Source organism: Idiotropiscis lumnitzeri, chromosome 2 (assembly GCF_059441095.1).
Source record: "Idiotropiscis lumnitzeri isolate Australia: NSW breed Sydney's pygmy pipehorse chromosome 2, RoL_Ilum_1.0, whole genome shotgun sequence".
Classification (NCBI taxonomy): Eukaryota; Metazoa; Chordata; class Actinopteri; order Syngnathiformes; family Syngnathidae; genus Idiotropiscis; species Idiotropiscis lumnitzeri.
In genome coordinates this window covers 1,383,458-1,405,187 of record NC_142392.1, presented here as the reverse complement: position 1 = coordinate 1,405,187, position 21,730 = coordinate 1,383,458, and the positions used below count along the sequence as shown (strand labels likewise).

Here is a 21,730-nt window from a genome sequence, read left to right as displayed (position 1 = left end):
TCTTTCATTCAGAACAAACACCCCAAAACCAACAATCGCCCTCGCTCTCGCTCCATCTTTTTTTTTGTTTCTGTCCACACCCCCCACCCCGAAGAGAGAAAGCCATTCATCAGAGCGTGACCGCAGCTCGTAAACAAGCGATTGTTAAATGAAGGGAAGGGAAGATAACAGCCTGTCACTGAGGCTGGTGACAGAAAAGACGCGACCGGTCGACGACTGTCCAACTGATTTCTTTTCTTTCTTTTTAAATAATCTCGGATGTCCTTTTCTTGGGTTTGCAAGATATTTTGGGTTCGTAAAGCCCACAGCGTCTTTTTCTTGAACACTTGCCACGAACGACAAGTTGAATCTATCATTAATATTCAATATGGAAGCTCTGTTCTGATTGGGTCACCGCTTTCTTTAATTTTACTCAGTTTTTAACTTCCTTCGGACCGGTGCTTGTCAAAATGCCCGACTGGAGGGGGAGTCCACGTCCATGCCCAGCAGACGCACCACCATCGTAAATCCTGGCGGGTTCTCAGGTGCACTCTATTTTTTTTTTTTTTTTTTTTAATCGACCTCCATGGTGACTCAGTGCGACCGCGCGGCCACTGAGAGTGCACTCGAAGGCGGACTGACTAATGTGTGTGGCTATGAAATCAATTAAAGGCATTTGTATTTTTACCCAAAATAAAGGGTGTCAAATCTCCGTCAGAAAAACATCCAAATCGGATCCCCTCGCGTCGCAAGCCTTTCACCTTTTATCACGAGTGAGGAACCTAAAATTGGATTTGAATGGCCCGAGACTTGAAAGTTGAAAGTAATTGTCGTCACGCTTCTCAAAATTTGACGGGAGTACGGAAGAGGCAACACGGGCTTTGGGAATCCACGTCAACCAATAAAGAAGCAAGTAGCCGAAATTACGAGTCAAAGCAGAACAGACCAAAATATTTGAGAAATTAGCGCACACTCGCATCCAAACGTTTTTCATTTGCCAAAAGCGGCACTTCATCCAGCACGAAGGCGTCCGAGGTGGCTTTTTCTAATCCTCGAACCCTGAGCAGGTCTCGCTCCTCGCCGACCGACAAGCTGAGGATCGACTTTGGCTTAAGTGACCCGGAGCAGAAGTAAAAAAGTCTGAGCTGTCCCAAGACCCTTCGCAACTGGCCACACAAAACATCATTCCAGCCATGTGGGTCATGACGCTGGCCTCTTAAGCGCCTAATACACTCTTTTATCTTGACGACTAAATGTTGGCGAGGCTGACAGCTCGCAGCGTACGATCCCGGTAAACAAATACTTTTGTGCGGCACAAAAGTGCCATTAAAGGCCAAAACTGTCAACACAAATTCCAGTCTTACTTTGGGCGCGGGGGGGGGAGTGGGGGGGGACTCAACATGCTCACTTGCGGTTGCCTTAACATGCATGCTGGTTGTCATGGCAACATGGCTGGGAAGTTAAACCTAAAGATTGTTTCATTTAATTGCCTTTTTGGCTTAGCGACAGGGTTGAGCTCGCCTTTATTTTTTTTCGGAGGTCGACGTTGGCGCTCGCGTTCACATGACAAACGCGTTAGAGGAGGGGCAGCGTCGGAGAACGGACGCCACAGCATCTGATTTGGATAACCGTCTTATTTGAAAAACAAATACGACTGCAGTGGAACCGTTACAAAAGAGGCCTCGTTTCTATGTGAGGACATTTATTTAATTTCATTGAAAAAATGTGTTAGTTGCAGTTGTGTTCAGGAAGAGATGAATGCAAAACTACCGCAACCATTTCACGGCCTCAACGTTTCAATTTTTGGCCAGGTTCCGACTTTTCGTGTTGAATCTGGCCTCCCACTTTTGTCCGTTTCAGTTTCCAGGAATGACAAAGAAATTGCAGAGCATTTTCGACCTCAGTTTGAAGATATTTCTTTTTTTTTTTTCAAATACACACAAACAAGAAGCACCGATTTCCACGTTTGAAGATATTTCTTTTTTTTTTTTTCAAATACACACACACACGAATGCGACTGCGTTCACAAAGCTGCAAAGTTGATTTTGATGAATGATTGAAACTTATGACAGGTTCCACACATTAATCCAGTGGAGGACATTCATTTTCCGATTACCATAATGTAGCGCACGAGCGCCCCATGATGAATGCAGCAATCAAAAAAAAAATGGATGCCGAGAGGGGAGAGTGCCTTTAATAAGTGCTCCCAACAAGCAACGACCAGACTAATGGCCAGCCTTTTTTCAAATCTATCCAAACTGAAATGTCATTTCTCGTGCATAATAAACAAGGGCCGTCTTTAAGAAATGATTCCAGGGCCGCGGCAACAAAGAGGCCGATTGTGCACCGTCACCGGCATATTTCACGAGGGCCGTTTATTGCCGCCCGCACCTTTGAAGCGGCCGAGCTGCTGAGTGAGGCGGGTACGCCGCTTCGCACACCTGCATAACTCGGGGAGGGAAACACCTGTGCACCCCGCGGCTCCCTCGGGGAGGAGGGTCGCCGCAGCTCGTCCCGACTCATCAAAGCGAAATATTGATTTGGGAGGTATTTGCGACGCAGTGTCGATACAGTAGAGGCGAGAGTATCGACACAACGGGATCAGAGTCGATGTCACGCCGGTGCATCGGCGTCTTTGCAGACTTTCATCTCGACATCTCTCACATTTGTTTGCTTCATGTGCTAGATACGTTCTGCCTTTTGCAGTTTAGATTGGTAAAAATGTAACGTAATATGATCATGGCGTGAGTTACTCATGAGGACAGTGGCAAGGCACTTAAAAGGATCTTTTGTATTTAGGCCCGATTGTGAAAAAATAAGATTAAGTAAGTGACGCTTATCATACACACACGTGTGTGGATTCAGCATAAATGAGCACACCTTAAAAGATTGGTCAGAAAACTTTTAAGTTGCTTCTCACAAGATATTTTCCATGGAAGACTGTTTCACTAAATATTCTGACAAAATGAACAATTGATTGCAAATGAGATTTGTCATTGCACACAAGAAAATGTCTTTTTTTTTTTTCTCACACAGAAGTGGAAATTGGAATTCACGAGTTACTTCAACATGAAAATTGTTCCTTGTGAGAAAATGTTTACTTTTCATTCATGATTAGCACTGGACATTCTTAAATAAAAAATGATCAGAATTGTTTTTAAATGACAAGGATTGGATTTTTTGGCAAACTAAATCAAATATATTTGAGTCTATATTTTTACAAACTACCATTAAATACAATTAGTTGTTCCTTTTATTTTCTATCATAGATCTTTATGGTGTTGTGTTTTACATCATTAAGGGACAATGTGAAATGTAAATTTAATAATAATTATTATTATAATTATAACAATAATAATAACAATAATAAATAAAAAAATATATGACAGCAACAAAAGTGCAAATTCAACATCCAGACAGCAGACTTAACTTAAGAGTGCGAGGTTAACTTTAACTTTTTTTTATTTTTGCAACAAAAACCCAAAGTGACGTATCTTTACGTAAACAAACTAATGACGCAAGTCGGGTCACATTCAAAGTGCACGTCAAAAAAAATAATAATAATAAGGATAGCAACTTACCATAAGAAAAAGTCTCAGGTTAATGTTCCTCGCCGTGAAGTAAGTGAAACAAAAAAACAAAAAAAAAGAAAGAAAGAAAGAACAGGACAGGTATGTTAAGAGGAGGTCTCCGTTTTTTTTTTTTCTTTCTTGACGATAAGCGCTTCACAAGTGACAGTCCGAGTTGAGCATGACAAAAAGCGGCAACAAGCTGCGGAAGAGTAAATAAGCACAAATATTCCTCCGTCGGGCACCGGCGTCTCCCGTCAATGCTGCTGTTATTCGGCTTACTTGTGCAACCCAGAGGGGGAAGCGAGCAGTCCCGTTTGAATGACGCGCAATGCGGGAAGGGGGAAAAAAAAAAGCCAAGAGGCTGCTTGTGTGCGTGCGTGCGTGTGTGTGTGTGTTTTCTTCGCGTTTCCATTCAAACACACACATCAAGATGTATCCACGCCACGCAATTTGGGACGAGAACACACATACACACTTCTTCACTTCCTCCTCCTCCTCATCATCATCCTCATCATCCTCGTGGCTCCCTCAGTGCGGAGGTGAGTTTTTGTTATTTTTGGGCGTACTGCGACCCCGTGTGACGTCACGGGCCACCTGCTCCGTAAACAAATCAATTAAAACAACAACAAAAAAAAAACCTTTTTTTTTTTCTGCCACTTACTCAAATGATGTCAGCGCTTGTTTACTTCGCGTGGTAGGATGGCGAGCAATAAACAATAAATAATAATAAATACAATAAATACAAATAACCACAATTAAAGTGGACTGTAACAACTGTAATAAATTGGCATTTAATAAAGACAAAAGACCATCAAATATTTCCTCTTAAATAATATCCGTTAACGACATAATAACATTGCTACAAAATGAGTGCAATGTAAAAGTGCAAAAAGACGCACCATTTTGTTATTTTTTTTGCCATATAGTTTCACAGGTAATTAGTCTCGTTGAATACTTTTTTTTGCAAGCACAAGGGCATTTCGGCTGAGAGGAGATGTACTTAAATAATCACGAAAAAAATGAAATATATAAGACAATTATTTACATGTAAATATCAACATGAATGCACGTTATGTAGAGATGAGTTGAATTCGATTTGTTCATCAATTTAGGTTACTTATTCCAAATGCATTCTTTTCAAACAGCCACTATAAAAGCAAAAAACAAGCTGAACATTTTTATTAACGTTCTAGAGAGGGGGGGGGGTCGTGATGGTCATGCATAGCATTGACCTGGATCACTGCAATATCAAAAGTCCGAAATGTAAAATTTCTTCAGTAAAACGGATGATATACTCGTTTTAAAATGTGCAAAAACAGCTCTGCTATGATTTTAATGTAATAAATATGTCCAACGTATGTATTTTTGTGCTAGTGTGTTAAAAAATGTTGCATGAGATGCGAATATTTCAATTAAAAGTGGGAAGTCCGTCCGCGGCGGGGCGAAAACGAGATTGTGGGGATTTGCTGCCACCGAGTGGTCATTTGTCGAATGACAAGCAGCAATCGCCGAGAAGAATTAAAAAACTTTTTTGTCGAAATTGCATTTTACGCACAGCAAACACAACTTTAGGGGCACGCACACAACATATTTTTATATTTTTCGTTCAAATTTAAATTTTGATGGCTTTCCCATTACTTATTTTATCACATGCAGACATATTGAAGGATTTCTGACATAGTTTGATTCATTTTAGAATAGCAATCCAGTTTTCCCTTCTCTATGTGGTGTTCCATTCATACATTTGCTTTGGCTTCATGACAGGGCTCATGTTTTTCTTTTATTACATTATCTAGAGATGACATTATTGTATTTTTGTTTTGCTCATAAAAAAGAAATCTTGGGAAGCGAATGCCACTGGATCAGGCTGCATTTTATCGTGATCAAACACCACCATCTAGTGGTCACACTTTGACATTACAAGTCTACAGCATACTCGCAGAACAAAAAACGTCCCATTTCTAATAAAACGGCGCAGGGTCAACATCAGGGCTCCTTTCAGAACATTTTCAGTCGCATAGTGAACATTTGAGGCGATCTTAGTCCACAAGAGTGAAAAGGAATGACGCCTAATAATAGCTCAAGTCCAAAGAGGCCATTGAAAGTCATTCGAGGGAAATATTTGGCTCGGGAACAAAGTCTTCTTTGTGGGCAGAGGCCACCTGTGAGGGATTTTGCGACTCGCATTGAAGTCAACTGACAAGATTTACTGTAACCGTAAGGGGATGACGGTCGCACTGCATATCGAGGATTAGTTGAATTAAACTTCACATGGTTGAACGCATTCACGGCTTAATCTTGCTGTACAAAGAACAGAATAATCTCCCCTTTTTGATTCGAAAAAAAAATTAGGTGAAACAGTGTCACAAGAGAGAAGAGCTGTAGATCATGAAAGTCATTTTTTAGTTTGAGGCCTGCAGTCGTACAAGCAATGCATCATGGGAAATGTAGGATCCTGTGTCGGGGGGGGGCACATGAGGACAAAAGTTGGGGAAGTCTGACTAAGAATAGGCCTGAGGGTTGTGTTTTTGTTTGGATTTTAAAGGACGACTTGCATCAGTCGTGCGGACGTGGGCTTTGTAATTTCCAGAGTGGCGTTACATAAGCCGTGTTTGGATTTATTTATCCTTGTCGCTAGCAAACACATTGTGGCAGGATAAAGGAGCCAACAACCAATGCGGGCCCTCGCTTGAGCTGCATGCGTCCTATTAATAGGCCTGCAACCCAACTCCATCTGTCCAGTCACGTCGCCTCTCCCTTGCTCGCCCCTTCTCCAGTGTCCCCGCGGCGCTGCGAGGCGGACGGACGGCAGGACGGGCCGGGACGGGCCGGGCCAACAGCTGGCTTGTGGACCCTCGCACATGATGGAGGCTCTGTCCATTCAACTCCTGGAGGAGGACAAGTTGTCTTTAGGAAGGCAGGAACGCGAACGAGACGAGGTGAGGGTGGAGGCCGGCTCGCCTTGGGGGTCCGCTCCGGATGCAAAATGGGAAGTGACTCCTGCCGTCCGCAGGAAGGTGTCCTTCGCCGACGCTTTCGGCCTGGACCTGGTGTCCATCAGGGAGTACGACGACATCGACGGCGCCGATGACGAGGAGGCGGCGGCGCAAGAGGACTTCTACCTGTCGTGTCTCTTTACGGCGCCCTCGTCCGAGGAGGAGCTGGCGCGGCGCTTGGAGGCGCAGATGGTGGAGCTGGAGAGCGTGGAGCTCCTCCCGGGAACCACGACACTCCGAGGCCACGTCCGGGTCCTCAACCTCTGTTTCACAAAGTCCGTCTACGCCCGCATCACGCTGGACAGCTGGAAGAGCCACTTTGACCTGCTGGCCGACTACGTACCTGGATCGAGCGATCGGAAAACGGATCGCTTCAGCTTCCGCTACACGGTGGTCCCTCCGCTCCAGCAAGAGGGCACACGCGTTGAGTTTTGCCTGCGCTACGAGACGTCGGCCGGCACTTTTTGGGCCAACAACCGGGAGATGAACTACGTCATGTTCTGCCACCGGAAGAGTCCCGCCAAGCAACAAGAGGCGGACGACCCGAAGATGAAGAGGAGCTGCCTCCGAGCCAGGTAACATCTTCACTTTTGGGCTATTGAAAACTCTTTAGACCGTCATGAGCAGGTTGCGACGAAGAAACTGAAAAAGCTTTTGAAATGAGGAATGTCAACGTTGTCGTTCGAGAAGAACAAGTGAAGCCAAAGAAGTGACGGTCGAAAAAGAGCATTCCAAAGTTTGGAGAAGGAAAGGTTAAAGTTCATTTGTCGTGTTTACGTCTTGACACGACTCGCTGCTCGCATTTAAACAAGAGCAGCTTTTGGGGCTGAAGTCGCAGCCGTTTCTGCCGGCCAACTCGGCTGCAGTTACGTCATTTTGCCCATATATGGTGTTGTTGTCCGTCTTTCTTGGAACGAGAGAGACATGCACTTCCTGTGCGGACGTGCTAATCTGGACATCAGCAAGAAATACAAGTCGCGACGCATGACAACATCAGGTTGTGATGCCGGAAACTGAGATTATTATTTTTTTTTTTTTGCATGTGACATCATCAGAGGCAGATTATTCAAATCGTGAATAATAATCCGTCGTATTGACGGAAAGCCGACTGACACGGTTGCATGTTTGTGCCCTTGCAGGAGGCCGAGCGCGCACCAAAAGGAAAGTATGGACGCAGTGACACTTGCTGCAGGTATGTTTGCGTGCGTCGCCATTCGATTGTGTTTCTCCTTCCATCGGTAAACTTTGACCCTTGTCGACCCGCAGAGGTCGAGGCCCCAAGCGAAGCGGAGGAGACGAGGGCAGACGCTCCGTCGTTATTCTTCCACGCTCAACGCAAACCTTTGGTGAGGTTCATTCCGATTTTCACTTTTGCCGTCTGGAACAGAACGTCCACCATGGAAGGGAAATAAATCGAGAAGAAGTAGAGTTCTACGTCCTTGCCAACTGTAGCCACAATCCTAAACACGAACTGGCTAACTTGTCAATCGCCCTTTGAGCCTCACAACCAACAAACGTCCCCTCGCGGAACTCTCGCTTTGCTCGGAGCGTCCAGATTTTGAACTTGTGGCCTCTTTGACAGGTGGCGAGCCTAAAAAGCCGACGGCGAGCGACGCGCTTGGCGCACGTCAAAGAGATCTTCTCGCAGAATCGGATGCAAGCTCCCTCGCGTGAGCCGGCCAGCAACTTTCAACCCTCGGGCGAATTGTTGCTTAAACGCCAACGGAAACGAGTCCTCACCTATCACCAAATTCCGCTGATCGCGCTGGACTGGGACAACGAGAAGCAGCCGCAGTGGGTGAGCTCCAACGTGGACAATATCTGGAGTGGCAGAGCCAAAGTGACCTTGTCAAAAGCACCGGAGGAAAACGCAAGAGGTGCGCTGTCCGTCGATGATATTTGGGGGACTTTTCTAAACGGGAAAGGTCCGGGTCGTGATGACGAAAGCTCCGTGCGCGACGTATGGCGGGCGTTTATTCAGGGGCCTCCCGACGAGGACCACTGCGGCGTCCCCGAGTCGGAATGGCCGCAAAGCGCGGCTCCGGTTCCCCCGGCGAGCGAGAACCCGGGCGCGCCTCGGAATGATCGGCGGGCCACCTTGGCGGCCTCGCCCGTCGGTCAGGCGCTGTCACATGCCTCGCCGGCTCACGTTTCCTCACACTCTGAGGACCGCCAGCTCCGGGAATGCGGCTCAGCGGGGGCCGCGCTCGTGTCCTGCGACTCTGTCGACGGCTTAAGTGGGTGTCACCGGCATGAAGAAGACGAGATAAAAGGAGGACGACAAGGAGATGACGCCTCGGCGCCGCTCGCAGCTGCCGTAGCAACAAGCCGGAGGGGGCCCGCGACAACAGACGTGACGGCAAATGCCAGTCGCCACGGCGACGGGATCTTGCGGGGAGAAAGTCCTGACTGCGAAGACGCAGGTGGCGAACGCGACGTGACGGGTGACACCATCGGACACGGCACAAAAGAAGCCGCCAGACGAGGAGCGGCAGACGGAACGGCAATCAACGGCAGGCGTCCCGTCACATCCGCGCAAGACGAGCGAGTCGGGCCTCCGAAAAAGCAAAATCAAACAGCGGGCACCGCATTTGAAAGTCGCCGATTCAAAGCTAAGCATGAATTCGATCCGAAACAAATGACGAGTGAAGACGCGACATCGCATCGGGGCCACGTGGGTTTGGCGGGCGAGCGCGGCGTCATCTCCAACGATACTGGAGATGGCGCCGCCCGGATCGTTAGAGGAGATCAGGACGGCCTCACGGCCACGACAAAAGACGGCCACCATCATCTTTTATCTTCCGATGAACGTCGGCGATCGACGCGTGCAAAGAAACAAGACGACCGTCCCGCGATGGAAAACGTGACGAGGAGCGAGATGTCAAGCGAGCTCTGGAATCAAAACCAGGGAGGTCGCGTGGAAAGCGTGACGGACGACGCTCACGTGACGAGCAAGGAATCGGACGATATGGAGGCAGACGCCGTCGACGCCATCGAGTCCAGACGAGTCGGAGACGATTCGGCCGCGAGGCTCCGCGCTCATGTCCGAGGAAACACGAATGTCGACGCGGTGGCCGAAGTTGACCGTGACCAAATTCCCCGCGGGGGGGCCGGCGCTTTGGCGTGGTGGAGCTTGTTGTCCATCTTGAGTCACATCAGCAGGATTGTAACTTGCAGCCTGCTCGTCGTCGGCTTCTTGGTCGTCGTCGTCCTGTACGACGTCCCGGCGTTCGGCGCGCTCTTCGTCCTTTCGGTGGCCTGCTGGTTCTACAAGCGGAGGGGCCCTCGGGGGGGGGGAACCAACAAGGCGATTGTCGGTTAGGTCGGAAGAGGGACAGAAGGTGCGGTGTGTGTTCGCGTGCGTGTGTGTGAAATAGAACACTCGAGTAATGTTGGTTCATCTCGAAAGTGTCTCGGCGAACGAGGACGAGGGAGAAGGTGCAATAACACAAACGTTCGGAACGTTTTTATATTTGGATTTTTCTCTTTCCTATTTTTCAAGTCGTGCCGTGGTTGTCTTGAATAAAATAAACGACCGGTCACACCATTTTCGGGGGGCTCAAGCCAACAAAATCGAGGATGGACCCGAACATTTATTTTTTATTTGTTATCTTTGTCAAAGTCTTGACGCTTGTCTGCCGTATTTCGCCCGCAATGAAGTATCTTGCTCAGGATTTTGACGCTTAACCCCCCCCCCCCCCCCCCCCCTTCGCTATTCACATGAATAAACTCGGCAAACCTCGGTGGCTCCGAATGAGAATGCCGCTTTCCCTCCTCCGTCTCTGCGGGGCCATCCATCGCTTCATTTTAAGTGCCTGTCGACCAGACTCGGAAGGAAGTCAAATTTGCCCGGCAAACAAGGCGCCGTTTTATCACGACTTCTGGTGGGAGCCGCTAAAGGCAACACATCACGGGGCTTGATGAGAGAATCACATCGAGTTGCGCTTTTCGTTTCAAGTCGAACGCTCGCCATTAAGAAGCAAAATGTCCGAGGTGAAACATTACAAGCCGAACCGAGCCAATCCATTAGCAGATCTTATTCGAATGGTTGTAGTCCCAAAAATACGGGAGTTACTTTACGGAATGCGTGACTTTAAAAGTCTTTCTGTAATCAGATTACTTTCACTGAGCAAAGTCATGCGTTCGTTGTGACGGTAAAAACTATTTTGGAGTCGCGCGCGACCGGCATCACGCCGATCAATCCGTCTGTGCCTCGTTATGACATCACTCGCTCAAAATGAGTCCGCGTTTCATCGGAGACGTCATGACGCCGCACGGTGGGTGGCAAAGCGGTTCAGCCGAAGTCACTTGATCCGATCCGGGGTACGGCGACCTTTTGTAAAACGGGCGCCAATCCCACGCTGGCAGCCTCCAAGCAGATGGCGGCTCGCCAAGCGTTGGCACGGCAGAAGGCCGCTTCTCCTGTTGTTCACAAATCACACACGGCGACCTGCTCGACGTGCACGTGACGGAGGTCACCAGCTCAGCATTCCGAAGGGAGTGATGTCATGATGAACATTGAGCGCGACGGAACAATGTGAAGCAGGTCGAGTCGCCAAAGGAGAAAAGTTAGCGCGAGCCCGTGACGGGTGGCAAGAGTGCTTTGGCACGGCCTTTGGGGTGAAAATAGAGCGCATCAAGATCATGTGTGTGATATTTTCAGACGTGCTGCCGACGCTTTCATTTGTTCATGAAGCTTTCGAGGTCTTGTGCATGGGTATATTCGACATGATGACAATTACTAAAAACCCAAGTCAGCGAGCGTCCTCTCACGAACAGAAGTGGTGCGCTTTGTCTTTCAGAATAAGATCTTAAAGGAAGTCCAACGTTAACTGTGTAAATTTTGCTGACTTAACAGCGTTCTTGTTAGTTATCAATGCAATTGTATTTTTTTTTGAAGGGGGGGTTATAATTTTACGATTTCATGTTCTTTTTTTAGATTAAAAAAAATTAAACATAAGAACAAAGAAGTATTCTTTCAAGGGGGAAAAAGTAAGGCGTACAAGAACAATGAATTGTGCCAAAGTTGTAATCTTACAAAAATGAGAAAATGTCGTATTGTGACAAGTGAATTTTAAAAATTCAACTTCATTATTGCATTATCTAAAAGTAGGGACACACACACACACACACACACACTAAGAAATGAGCACGGGCAAGAGTGGGTTTATGGTGCAACGCCATTATCTTCCGCTAGATGTCACTGCAACCTCACTTATCACCCATCAGGCTGGTTTCCTGTGACACAAACTAAAAAAAAAGGAAACACCTCCAGCAAATATTTGACACCATCTGCATAATCCTGGACTTGAGATGTCATTCTAAATAATAAGCGGTTGTGTGACGCAAAGAGCGACACGCAGACAAACAATCCCAGTCGCCCCTCCCCCTGTGGCAAAACAAATAGAGAGGGGAAAAAAAAAAAACGAATCAGCGTGCAATGAAGTGCACTGCCGGGGACAAGAGGGTGAATGAGGACATGGTGCGTGAGTGGATGAGAGCTCGAGTGGAGGCTGGGCCTTGCTGCGAGGCCTGAGGGGACCAGAGGCGCTCGGCTGACAGATCGCAGACCTGACAAGACTGCATTGTCCAACACACCCAACCGCCGCCGCCGACATCCAACCTTGCATGCATCCATCCTGCACTTTGCCGACATCATGACCTCTTCCCCTTACACCTTTGCAATGCCACCAACTATACTCGTCCTCTCGTTCTTATGTCAGGCAAGCTTCCATCTGCTGGTGCTCGTGACACTTGGCATTTGGAGGGTGGGACGTAGGTGGGACACCAACACTAATTGCAGCCTGTTGAGGGATTCATCAGCGTGCTGACGGCCATATGGCTGCAAATGGCGTCCACTTTGATGCCACATTATTAGGTACACCCAGTGGCAATGTTAAAGGAACCAATATATCTAAATATAAAAAGCTGGGCACATGACCCTTTTGGCTGGCCAGTCCCCCGCCCTCTGGCCGCAATCACGGTACCGATCCGGCCTTCATAAAAATTGTGCGCCCCGCTTTGTAAGCCCTTGGGTGCTTTGATCTTTTCAAAATGTTTTTGCACCTCCTTGCACATTCGCTACGACGACATGATCCGCTGTTGATTCTGCTCGTTCTACACAGTGGATGCTTGAAGCAGAAGGCACAGACTGATTTTTTTTTTTTTTTTGTGGGGGTGTGGGGAATCTGCTGCCAAGTAACTATGTCATGTTTGGGGCGCCATATGCACGTATGTGTTTGTGACGCCTCAATTCACATGTTGCGAAGCGTAACAAGGCTGCATGGGGGAGGCAAATGGGGGCGGAGTTTGATGTACTGTATGTACAGAAGCAAAGTGCATCTTGGGTAAAGAAATGAAACCACCTTGCGCCTCTGACTTTGTCTCGAATATGTCCGCGCCCAAAAGTACAAATTTTTTTTTCTTTCTTTTCTTTTTGACAAGAACCGTTGACAGTTCGTTTGAAGTGCGTGTTTACGTGCAAGTTCATTAGAGAACTTACCACGAGCAGTTATCATTTTTATTTGTTTATTTATGAGTCATACTCAAGCAGTCCAATTTGGAAAAAGTTTCTTTCCACCAATAATGAAATCGGCCATATTGCAGGCAACTCATGAAGGCTCCCCTCCCTGTCTTGCCGTCAAAAGGTCACGCATGGAGCAAGACTGTGTCTATCTCATCCGATTCGACGATCGTCTCTTTTTGCCTCTCATCAACTTGCCCTTTTTCCCCCCTCCCCTTCTCTCGAGTTTCCTCTTCTATCCAGCGTCAGCCTCGCTTTGCTGTGATGATCTTTCAAATCCATTTTCGGACGTGTCAAAACAAATCAAAAAGCGTTTTAATCAGGCGGACGTCGCTTTGGCGTCTGATGGAGAACAGTTAGTCAGCATTTTTAATTAGCAGAGTGTGCGCTTAGCTATTTATTGAGAACTGAATTTAACTTTTAAAGAGTGTGCGCCTCCTTCCTCGCTCCAGAGAATGGATGAGCGCTTATAAAAAGGAGGCAAATGGGTGAATGAAAAGGACAAAAGTGCTCCGGTGAGGGGGAGGGGGAGGGGGGGGGGCGATGGATGCCCGCAAAAGGCAATGTAAAGAAAAGACGGAAGAGACAGATGAGATAGCTCCACCGTGTCCCCGTGTACGAGGGTGACCTGAATTGAATCGATTTTTACAGCAGTGGCCCTGTAAATCAGCACAAGACTCTTTCTGCGTACGTGTGTCTTTGTATGACAACAAGCACACACACACACACACACACACACACACACACACACACACACACGTTTTTTTTTTGCTACTTGAATCAATCCAACTCTCATGACCTTCTTACAAGCACTCTCCATCCCATCCATGAAGAAAACATCACGATTGCCTAAATATCAATTGACTAGTTTGATTGTCAACGCAAGGCGAGTGGCAAAATGATAAAAGTCAATCTGAAAATATTATCCATTTTCTGATTCCCACCGTTCGGACAATTAAGCACACTTGTCCAATGACACGGGTGCACATGTGAAAGTATCTCTTCCATCCATCACATCAAAATATGCAAAATTGCACGACCACAAAAGTGTGCGTAAAGAGTCAGGAGTCAGAGTAATGTTCTCTGCGGGACTCCAAATGAAAGAAATACGCACACGGGCCCAAACAGCATGGTCGTTGTCAACAATGTAGCAGCCTCCGGAGCTAAAAAGGTTGAGTGGAGAGGACAGATGTTACCTCGTCAGTGAGGTTGCACAGCACGTGATATTGTCGTGTTCTCCCAAGATATACACGTAAATGTGCTCCAGAATCTCTCTCTCTCTCTTCCCGCACTAACAAGGAGAGCGGCCCGCTCTGGTTCACTGCTTACAAGGCGGGGGAAAAATGTGAAGACCGGTGTGTGTGATGTGCGCCTGTAATTGTGTGTGTCCGCGTGACAGGAAGCCAAGTGTTGCGTGTGATAGACGGTGCAAGTCCACAGTACGTCCAGTGGCTTGACTTTGAGTGACAGGTGAGGGGAAGCAGCACCTCCGTCTGCTCTTGTCAGTTTACGGGAATAAGTGCTTCTCGGCTCTGGCTGTCTCTTTTGCACCGATCTTTTTTTTTTTCAACACACTCCGGCTGAACCCCAAACGACCTTTCTTGTGCTTCCTCTGGCTCATCAGGGGAGATTAGCACGATTAAATAGGACGAAAAGATAAAGAAGAGCGCTCGTTAAAAAGCCGCGAAATCAGCCAGGTACAATTTGGGAGAGCAGAAAAATAAATAAATTGAGCGCGATGGGACGACGTTTCCAGTTCCTTCAAGTGCCAACGTTGACGGCGGACGTTCGAGATGATAGCAAGCAGAAAATGGATCAATAAATGATTAAGGATGTATTTTTTTTTTACAAACCAACAGTAAAATGTATTTTTTTGGGTTCATTATTTAATTTTTGTATTTTTGTTTTGCGGCTTATTCATTTTGACCCAACTTCTAGGGTTGTTTAATTAAGCCAAAATGTCAACTTTTTAAATCCTATCGGGTTATTTTTGACGGTTTTTAGAGTATCCTAAATTCTTGCGGGTTTAGGTCCCAAAATGAATCAACAAATGTATATTTTGAAATTCATTCTGTGTTTGTTTTCTGCTCGGAATACGACAACGTTTTGCAACAAATGCACATCAATACTTTGGATTTGCCAACCGCCACCGTCGGAGACAACAAATGATAAGAAGTGGGTGTCGGGGGTGGCTGCCTGCATACCTTGTTGGCAAGCAGTGCGGGCAAAAGAGAAGGCGTAGAGGGAAAGGCGCCTACAGTGGGACTGCTGTGTTGCCATGGCGACTGTCTTTGCATCGCAACCATAGAGAAAAGATTTTTTTTTTATGTCCTCGTCCCCCCCCTCCATCTTTCTTTCCATTTTCTACTTGATGTTTTTCTTCCCTGCGCGTCTGCGCAACGCACACAAACACAAAAACGCACACGACTGCGAGGGTGAGAAATAAATCAGGTGCGCCGATCGCGGCAGAATGCTGATGAAGGCACGGCGAGGTGGTGATGATTATTCAACGCCTCGCATCGCAATCATCAAAGACGTCCGCTTCCCTCTCATTTACTGTTTCCACGAGTAGATAATAAAAGTCTCCCAAGATGTGTCAGTCCATCCAGTTAGCCTGTAATCAAAGGTGCCGCGGAGACAGACGGAGCATGAATAGATCCAACGAGGACGATCAGCGCTCCATCACGCGGGAATGTTTTGTGCGCGTGAACGCCACCCAGAGACCCATCTCCCGTCACGATCGACACCACTTGGCCTCGTAAAACCCTTTTGCCATGGTAACGGATCATTCCCAGCACTTATGCCTAAATGCTTATTTCCATGGCAACGCTGTAACATTCAGCGTCAGGAAGTTTTTGGCCGTCTTCAAAAACAAGGTTACTCGCCACACCTAGCTGAAGTTGATTAAACACTAAAAACTAATCATAGCACAAAAAAAAAAACAACAAGCCCATATCTTGGTCTTTCAGTTCACTAGCTTAATGCTAATGCTAATTGGGTAGGACTAAATCAAACAATCCTAAAAGGGTCCTGCTCCATCTAGGAAGAAAATAGATTGGAATTTTGAAATGCGATCGAGTAAGCCACGTCAGATGGAGTCCCTCAAGGGTCAATTCTTGGACCCTCAGCTCTTGGGCGATCGCCTCAAAATATTTACACATTGGTACCTTTGTGTTCACTGAAAAGGTACAGGAAGTTATTACATCCAGCTCCACGAGTTAGTAATGTTGAGTGAATCATTTTTGGGAAAGAGGACTTTAGAATTTCGACCACTGAGTCCAATTGGGTCCATCAGTGTAGTTTGCAATGTGAGGCTTTAAAATGGGAGTCAAAAAATGTCAAAAATCATGGTTTTTTTTTGTCATTATTCTGAATAGGCTGAGAAATAAGTGAAACATTTCGTTTGTGCTCCTTTGTGTTGCCAAGGTGAGAGCACAGAATTGTACTGGACTTATTTGAGGGGGTTCAAATCAGTGCAGGCGGCAAGTGTGCCAGTGGAAATAGAGGAGGAGTGCTCGCAAGCCTGCGCGTGTAAACACAAAGGGGGGGGGGGCTAAGCTCAGACTCTGATTTACTTTCAACGCACGGACAAAATTAAATATATTAATATCCCAAATGTGATCCTCCCTCCTCTTTCTGTATGCCCTCATTTCAAAAAACCAGGGAGCGGGTGGGAGAGAGGGAAAAACGGGGTGGGTGGGGGGGGGGATTCCAGTTGAGAGAAAGAACATGCGAGGTGTCTTCCGCGCAGCAGATGATGAAATCCGAAGCAAGAAGACGGCGAGCCAATGACGCATTCCAGGGGTTTGCACGGCTACCCCAAACCTTCTTTCCTTCCTCATTCGCCCAACTTAAATGTCAAACGGTTAATGAGCACCAATGCCGATCAATTTGTTTGCATTTGCCACACGGCGGGGAAAAGAAAATAGCCCATCAGTGAAGTAACGACGACTGAATCCGAATGATGCACGTCTGGGTACAAATGTGGAGCGTTGTGGATTACAGATTGTGCTGAAAAGGTCCTTTAAATGTCATTCAAGTGAGTTACGCCGTGTTATGTCAGACTGGCTCGCTGCACTGTTGGACTGATGCCACCTCACTCAACCACCCAAACACACACACACACACACACACACACACACACACACTTTTTGCTCTACAGCTGCACCCGCCATGCCAAGGCTCCTGACTCAAAGGGATTGGATCCTCAACGTTTTGTCAAAGCAGACCACATTTTGATAGGCCAGTCAGTGGCAAATGGCCTCTCCGTAAAAATTATTTGGAGGGATGAACAATTAATTGAGTATTTTCAAAACAGTTCCACTGTTTTTTTTTTTAGCTCAAATTGAAATAAAAATTTTTTTTTCCAGTCTTCCAGCCCCCGTCTCTGTCCTTGGTGCTGAATTGCCGCTCGCTCTAATGGCAACGACAGATCGATCAAAGTGAACGATATGCGAACATATGCCAAAAGTGGCAAGCCCGAGGCAGCGCTTGCCCGCATGCAAGGACGTGGCGGCGCGAAAACGTCCATTCATTACGAATACCTGCAAGCGTGTGGGCGTCCGCGCACGCGTCTGTCCTAATGTGCACGCATTCAAACGTTCCGTCATTATCCCTTCGCCTCGAGTGGGTCTGTTGCCATATGAAGAAGAATATGTGTTGACATGCAGCTGCTCAATGCGGTGCAATGTCGCAACTTGATAGCATGTTGCACGCTATGCTACATGACTCGAAAGCATGAAGGTCCCCTCAATTAGCAGTCGTTTCCGTTAGGATGTCTTTCTTTGGATATACGATTCGAAAAGATGCACCTGAACATTATATTTGTTGACCAAATAAAATGAATGTGCTATCAATTTCATTTTTGAGGCAATAAGGTGAAAAAGTGCAAACGTCGCAGAGAGCCTTCTATGCACAAATCAGACTTTGTGACAATCAAGCGAGACTTTCCAAAACATTTTTTAAGCTGTCAAGGCGTATTAATAATGAATCTATTAATTGGCAAGAAAAATAAATAAATAAATTAAATAAACGTTTACATCAATTTGAAATAATGTCCCATATTTGTATAATAATGTAGTCATATTTTTTTTTACTGATTCATAAATTGACTGAAAAAAAAACTTAAATGAATTGATTTTTAAAATAAGAGTAAAGTAAAAAAAGTAAAATAAAGTATAAAGTAAAAGTCACTCATGAATGATCGTATCGGAATCGGGAGCGTAAAATCCTGATGGAAACGCCCCCTTAATTATTCCACTCAATCGTCTTGCTACCGAGGCCAAAGCGCACATTAGACCGTCAACTTTACACGTGTCATTTATCAACAAAACACAACACGCTAATGTGATTTTGAATCCAATTTTTTTACTTCACCCACTTTCAGTCAGAGCCAAAATTGAGATTTTTTTTACCTTGATGTTAGCGCAGGCAGGCGGCCCACTCGGCTGCCACGCGAAGCGGTGCGCTCAGATCATTAATCAGGCTCGACGGCGCAGCGGGTAACGGGCGAGCCGCGGGAGAGCGCTAATGCATGCAAATGTAAACTCGTTTTGGGGGCAGGTTGAGCCAAGGACACAACAAAACTGAGAGCGTCCCGCCACGGTGCCATCCACCTGAAGCGGGAGTTGGCGCCACATCATCGTGAAAGAGAAAAGAAAAAAAAAATGCACGTATGCGATATCTTCCACTGGGGAGCGTTCCATTTTCCTGATCAGATGTCCTACTTCAAGCAAAACGCGCTTCTTAAGCAGCAGCAAACGTGGGAGGGAGTCGGAGCTGATTTGCCGCCAAATGAGGGTTCAGCTTAAGCACGCCACCCCTTTCTTATTCACAGTCTCATTACGGCCGGGATTGTAGCTCGCCGCTGATAACCTCGCGTGACTTTTTCACATCAATCCGTGCAAAAGGAGCTTAGAGGTGGTGAGGGTTAAAGTTAAGGTGAACCAAACCTTCTCATGCTCGTCTCAATTAAGATTACAAAATGTCGTGACGCCGACACACTTCTCATCTTTTTTGCCTTGAAATGAAATGAGCAAGATGCGCTGGATTTCAATTCCCCGCCGAGGCCTCGACTGCAACCGCCTTCAATTACCGCTTGGTATCGAGTTATTTTGCCTTCGGTTCGGGCTTCGGCGAGTGCAATTTACGCTCGATCGGATCCGGGTCGCCTTATTTGATCGACTAATTGGATTAGGAATGACTCCTGCAAGACGACAATCATGTTCCGGTTACTCATTTGTTGGACTTGCCAACGAGAAGAGAAACCAAGTCAAGTTAAGGCCGAGATGATCAATCGTGAGCGCGAGGACAAAATGACAAACACAAAACCTGATTTCACTCATGCGCCATCACAAATGGTCAACATGAAAAGCTCACAAACAAATGTTGACCCCCAGAACCCGCCCCCGCCCACACACACAGAGAAAAAAAGCAATGAGTGAATGAACAGGCCATTTCGGGAACCCCCCCAGGGGACTCGAGGGGGTTTTCAAGGTTGAGTCCTCCTCCATCGGCTCCAGCTGAGTGTGTGAGGGAGAGCGAGCGTGTGCATGTTGTCCTCTGCGTCTCAGTAACATTCAGGCAGGCTGATATCGCCCATCACGCTGGGAATAGAAAAAGCAACAAAAAAAAATGCCAGCATGTGCGCGTGTATGCTGACACTGCCCGAGCGCCGGCGGCCATCACAAGTCTCCCAGGTCAGATGGGAGGAGCCAACAGCTGTTGGTGAGCAACGTTCTCTGCATCGTTTGGCATGCAAGCCAAAAGACGCAAATACATCATCTTATTTGTGCAGAAATAAAAATAAATTTCACACAAACATCTCAAGGTTGCCTGCTCACTCACTGAAGCTCAAACATGTTTTAAGAACTTCTCTTCCCTTGCCATTCAATTTTCATTGCAGCTTTTCCAATTACAAATCTCCAAACTGCTTCGGTATCCACTGAATTTGAAGCAATTTTCTGCTGAGTAAGAGCAATCATTTCGAGTGCCGCCAACCAAAACACACACACACAAAAATAATCAGAGCAACAACACACTTGTGTTCTGACAAATAATTTAGACAGAGAAGCTAATGCACATGATTGCCTTGACTTTTTTTGTTTGTGCAAAAAAATATTTTAAAAGGTTAGAAAACGACAAGCCTAATGAATGGGCGGACTGCAAAAATCCAAAATGGAAAAAGCAACAAAGCACACACAAGCACAGAGCACAGAGACGACATTTTGTCCCGTTGTCGAGCAATTTGTCCGTCCGAGACTTGCTGGTGCTTGTTTTCGGGATTACGCTAACCCCTCCCGCCGCCGACATCTCAGGCAACCTTATGCAGCATCTTGAGCCAGACCCAAAAATGTCCAAACATCCCCAAGCGACGGCATTAGCACGCACATGAGCTTAACACAAAACATACACCCAGACGACGACTGCATGGCCAGCGTGCTCGACGGGGGAGGAGGCGGGGTTACGTAATCTCTCTGTGAGAATTTTAAAGCAAGGCAGTCAAGCCGATGGCTTCTTCTTTTTTTTTTTTCCTGGTTTCCAAGAAAGCGCGCTACAGTTGCAGCAGTCAGCTTTGTCGACTGCCGCGACCGCTTAAGCGCGAGGTTGACAACCATTACGTGGATTGCAAGTGGACATTCACGTCACTTGCCGACCGGTCCACAAATATCGAGACAGCGACACAATTCTCAGCTTTTCGGATTTATAGATGACCAAAGTCGTCATCTAGCAAAGAGGACAAATGTGAAGCAATTTGCTGATCCGACTACACCCACGTGTGGGTGTTTGGGGTTTGGTTGAAAGTTGGGGATCAAACCCAAATCGTTCCTTCATCTCCGTTTCGGGCGATGGATACCAACAGTCATGCCTTTTGTCCCTTTGAATGCGACAAACGCAAGCGTTCTCCATCTTTTAGCATCAAGAAAAATCAGTCGTGTATTTATGCATGCTCGAAGAACGGGGGACTTGGCGCTTTTCCCTCCACTTTCCTCTAAAGTGGATTGATTGGCTTGGATGCCGCCCCAAGATGTCGGCTCATCGCTATGTACGATGGGTCAGCGAGCGGGACGTGCCAGAAGCCACTTGGCTTCCGTCGTCACGGTTTTACACAAATCCGGAGACAATGTCGGAATATTTTGCAAGAGGTAACGCTTATCTGTGCGGCCAGCAGAGAGAGAATGTCCTCTGTCGAGAATTCCTTGACCTGGCTAAGGGGGGGGAGGGAACGCAAGCTGGAAAATATCTCCAAGGCATGACAGCGCACCTCCTGCTGCAATCTGTAATTACCAACAGTGCAATCAGCGGTCTCGTTAATTTCCCCTGACTGGCAGCAGCTGACGGCTCAATTGCAGAGAATGCGCTGGTACAACTTCATAAGTAAATGGAACTGACGTCTCCGAGCAGCCTCAGAGGCGGCGCCCGGAAAAGTGCATATTCCACTTATTGTGTACTTGCACGGACTGGCATCATCCCAATTTTAATGACTTGTCTTTGATGGGTGTGGAAGCCCCAGACAAAAGCCCCCCCACCCCCCCACTCCAAAAAAATGGCCGAGATAGTCACTTAAAAGGTTGTTTACATCATCAAATTTGCCCTTCTCAGGATGCCATTCAGCACCTGAGTGAATGATTCTTAACAGTTCTACTGAAGAGAAGACCACA

At 46.8% G+C, this 21,730-nt stretch overlaps 2 protein-coding genes across 6 annotated transcripts in view; one reads left to right on the top strand and one right to left on the bottom strand.

The window, feature by feature from the left end:
• The window catches only part of foxp2 (forkhead box P2), a 95,437-nt gene that overhangs the window by 71,660 nt on the left and 2,047 nt on the right, over window positions 1-21,730 (bottom strand). For 4 of the 5 annotated variants that reach the window (XM_088285794.1, XM_088285831.1, XM_088285822.1 and 1 more), the window contains exon 1: window positions 3,561-3,859. The exons of the other annotated variant lie outside the window; for it this stretch is intronic. The gene's annotated coding sequence lies outside the window, so the exon portion shown is untranslated. Of the gene's footprint in view, window positions 1-3,560; window positions 3,860-21,730 lie in introns of those variants that run through there. 5 annotated transcript variants of the gene reach the window in all.
• Window positions 6,213-11,657, top strand: ppp1r3aa (protein phosphatase 1, regulatory subunit 3Aa). Its single transcript, XM_088289088.1, has 4 exons — window positions 6,213-7,122; window positions 7,687-7,739; window positions 7,814-7,893; window positions 8,130-11,657. Exons 1-4 carry the CDS (start codon window positions 6,413-6,415, stop codon window positions 9,867-9,869), a joined length of 2,583 nt encoding a protein of 860 aa, XP_088145214.1. The 5' UTR covers window positions 6,213-6,412; the 3' UTR covers window positions 9,870-11,657.

Bases quoted from the DNA above. Each gene is read 5' to 3' on its own strand.
- ppp1r3aa (XM_088289088.1), top strand. From the start codon at position 6,413: ATGATGGAGGCTCTGTCCATTCAACTCCTGGAGGAGGACAAGTTGTCT. The intron at 7,123-7,686 runs GTAACATCTTCA...GTGCCCTTGCAG, and splicing joins AGGAGCTGCCTCCGAGCCAG to GAGGCCGAGCGCGCACCAAA. The intron at 7,740-7,813 runs GTATGTTTGCGT...GTCGACCCGCAG, and splicing joins CGCAGTGACACTTGCTGCAG to AGGTCGAGGCCCCAAGCGAA.